The 1,066-nt window shown below is 40.2% G+C and overlaps 1 protein-coding gene across 1 annotated transcript in view; it reads right to left on the bottom strand.

Annotated features, from left to right (window-relative positions):
• Positions 1 to 272: 272 nt before the first annotated feature.
• Positions 273 to 1,066, bottom strand: part of TMEM161B (transmembrane protein 161B) — a gene marked incomplete at its 5' end in the record, with an annotated part of 4,830 nt that continues 4,036 nt past the window's right edge. Inside the window, one exon of the mRNA XM_010147002.1 lies at positions 273 to 550. Within this exon, the coding sequence (XP_010145304.1) occupies positions 273 to 550 (278 nt within the window). The remainder of the gene's footprint in view (positions 551 to 1,066) is intronic.

Consider the following 1,066-nt stretch of genomic DNA (forward strand, 5'->3'; position numbering starts at 1 on the left):
CTCACCACCACCTGCGACACAACAACGTCAGTCAGTCCCAATACTATAATGCAATTAGTCACCTACCATTTGGGTAACAAAAACAACAAACCCAGTTGCCATTTTAAACATTATAAGAATATTCACCCTGAGAACACAGAGGAAGTGTTTGAAAAAAATTCTGATATGTTTTCTCTTCATATTTAGTTTTCTTCTTTTCTCTTCATCCCCTCTCGGGTACCTGGGTTTGTATCTAGCACTTGACCTCACTCTCACTTTGACAGTTGACTGGTTCACGCCACAGTCAGGTACTGGTGATAGAAAAGCCCAAAAAGGCTTGTAGAAAAGAGGCAAGCAGCAATCCACCACGTGAGGAAAGACAGGAGTCCCCGGAACAGGAGAGGAGTGAAAATATTCTTTAGGCTCCCCAAAGCCATTGTTATTTGTAATACAGTTACTTTCATCTTTCCATCAGCAGGTGGAGACTCAGAATAAACTGAACTGGGAAGCAGACTGTTTTCTACTGGAGTGTCAGAATTCAGTTCCGGGTAGATGCCCCAAGAATAATTACCTGTTGAAAAGAATGGAGTAACAGATTTTTGCAGAATTAAATTCAAGTTCTGTTATTTCTATCACTTTATAGATCATTTTATATAGTTTTCACACACACCAAAAAAAAAAAAAAAATCAAGTTTCTATAACTTCATAAATACTAACTATATTCATCTGCATGGTTCCTGATCATATTAGTAAGCTATTAGGGCAGGATTCATCTTACCTTTTGACATCTTAACATCTACATGTTATATAGCTGCCTTATGACCCCTGTCAGTGCTGGGTATGCAGCACTCACTGGTGAGCATCATCTCACCAGATGTAAATGCCTATGAATGAGGTGAATCACAGGCTAACAAAGCCTCTCTCTTCCTGCTGCCATTCTGCAAAAAGACTGCCACGACTGCGTGACAGGCTGCAAAAGACATCCCTCACAAGAAAGAAAGGGAAAAAAAAAAATACACCACCAAAACCAGAGTGACATCACAGAATGGTTTGGGTTGGAAGGGGCCTTAAAGACCATCCAGTTCCA

Source organism: Eurypyga helias, unplaced genomic scaffold (genome assembly GCF_000690775.1).
Source record: "Eurypyga helias isolate BGI_N326 unplaced genomic scaffold, ASM69077v1 scaffold45672, whole genome shotgun sequence".
NCBI lineage: Eukaryota > Metazoa > Chordata > Aves > Eurypygiformes > Eurypygidae > Eurypyga > Eurypyga helias.